Source organism: Rosa chinensis, chromosome 4 (assembly GCF_002994745.2).
Source record: "Rosa chinensis cultivar Old Blush chromosome 4, RchiOBHm-V2, whole genome shotgun sequence".
NCBI classification, from domain to species: domain Eukaryota; kingdom Viridiplantae; phylum Streptophyta; class Magnoliopsida; order Rosales; family Rosaceae; genus Rosa; species Rosa chinensis.
Genome location: NC_037091.1, coordinates 4,907,342 through 4,908,300, shown reverse-complemented (window position 1 = coordinate 4,908,300; position 959 = coordinate 4,907,342). Strand labels below are relative to the sequence as shown.

At 40.0% G+C, this 959-nt stretch overlaps 1 protein-coding gene across 1 annotated transcript; it reads right to left on the bottom strand.

Annotated features, from left to right (window-relative positions):
- Positions 1 to 277: 277 nt before the first annotated feature.
- LOC112198666 lies at positions 278 to 667 on the bottom strand. The gene has a single exon (XM_024339797.1). The coding sequence runs from the start codon at positions 665 to 667 to the stop codon at positions 278 to 280; it is 390 nt and encodes a 129-aa protein (XP_024195565.1).
- Between the last annotated feature and the right edge of the window lie 292 nt (positions 668 to 959).

Sequence of the window (959 nt, the reverse complement as noted above, 5' to 3'; positions counted from 1 at the left end):
ATGTTTTCCTTCCCCCACACTTATTCTTAACATTGTCCTCAATGTTGGACAAAATTCTAAGCATGTAATGAAGAGAATAAAGCATGGAAACAAAAAAACATTCACAAAAACACACAAAACATGAAGCAAATAGAGAACAAGAAAGTAAAGAGGATAAGATAAAGAGAGCAAATCTGATAGTAGCAAAGCTCCAAGCTGCGCCCAAGTCCTCCATCATTGGGTTGCCTCCCAAATAGTGCTTGGTTTTACGTCCTCAGCCTGACAGTACCAATGGTGATTACTCAGAAGGAGCAGAGTCGTGGAGGGGTACTTCCTCCACGTTATGCTCCAAGAATGTCGCATAATATGGCTTGAGTCTATGACCATTCACCTTGAATTTATCATGTGTCCTTAAGTTTTGGATTTCCACTGCACCATGAGAATATACATTAGTAACAAGAAAGGGTCCGAACCACCTAGAACGTAATTTACCAGGAAAAAGTTTAAGGCGAGAATTAAAGAGAAGGACTTTCTGTCCAATAGAAAAATCCTTTCGAGAAATCATGCGATCATGGAGGGCCTTAGTTTTCTCTTTGTAAACTCGAGAATTCTCATAAGCATCATTGCGGATTTCCTCTAATTCATTAAACTGAAGTTTTCTGTGCACGCCAGCCACATCTATGTTCATATTGAATTGCTTGATAGTAAGCAGTTCAATACGCCCACAAAGCATCATCAAGTCTCAAACTCCAATCCTTCCTACTAGGGCCAACAATCTTCTCCAAAATTTGCTTAATTTCACGGTTAGACACCTCCGCTTGGCCACTTGTTTGAGGATGATAAGGTGTGGCCACCTTATGAGTAATGTTGTATTTCCGGAGTAGAGCCTCAAACGTCCTATTGCAAAAGTGGGATCCTCCATCGCTGATTATTGCCCTTGGTGTTCCAAATCTTGAAAATATATTAGACTTAAGAAAATC

Bases quoted from the DNA above. Each gene is read 5' to 3' on its own strand.
- LOC112198666 (XM_024339797.1), bottom strand. From the start codon at position 667: ATGAACATAGATGTGGCTGGCGTGCACAGAAAACTTCAGTTTAATGAA.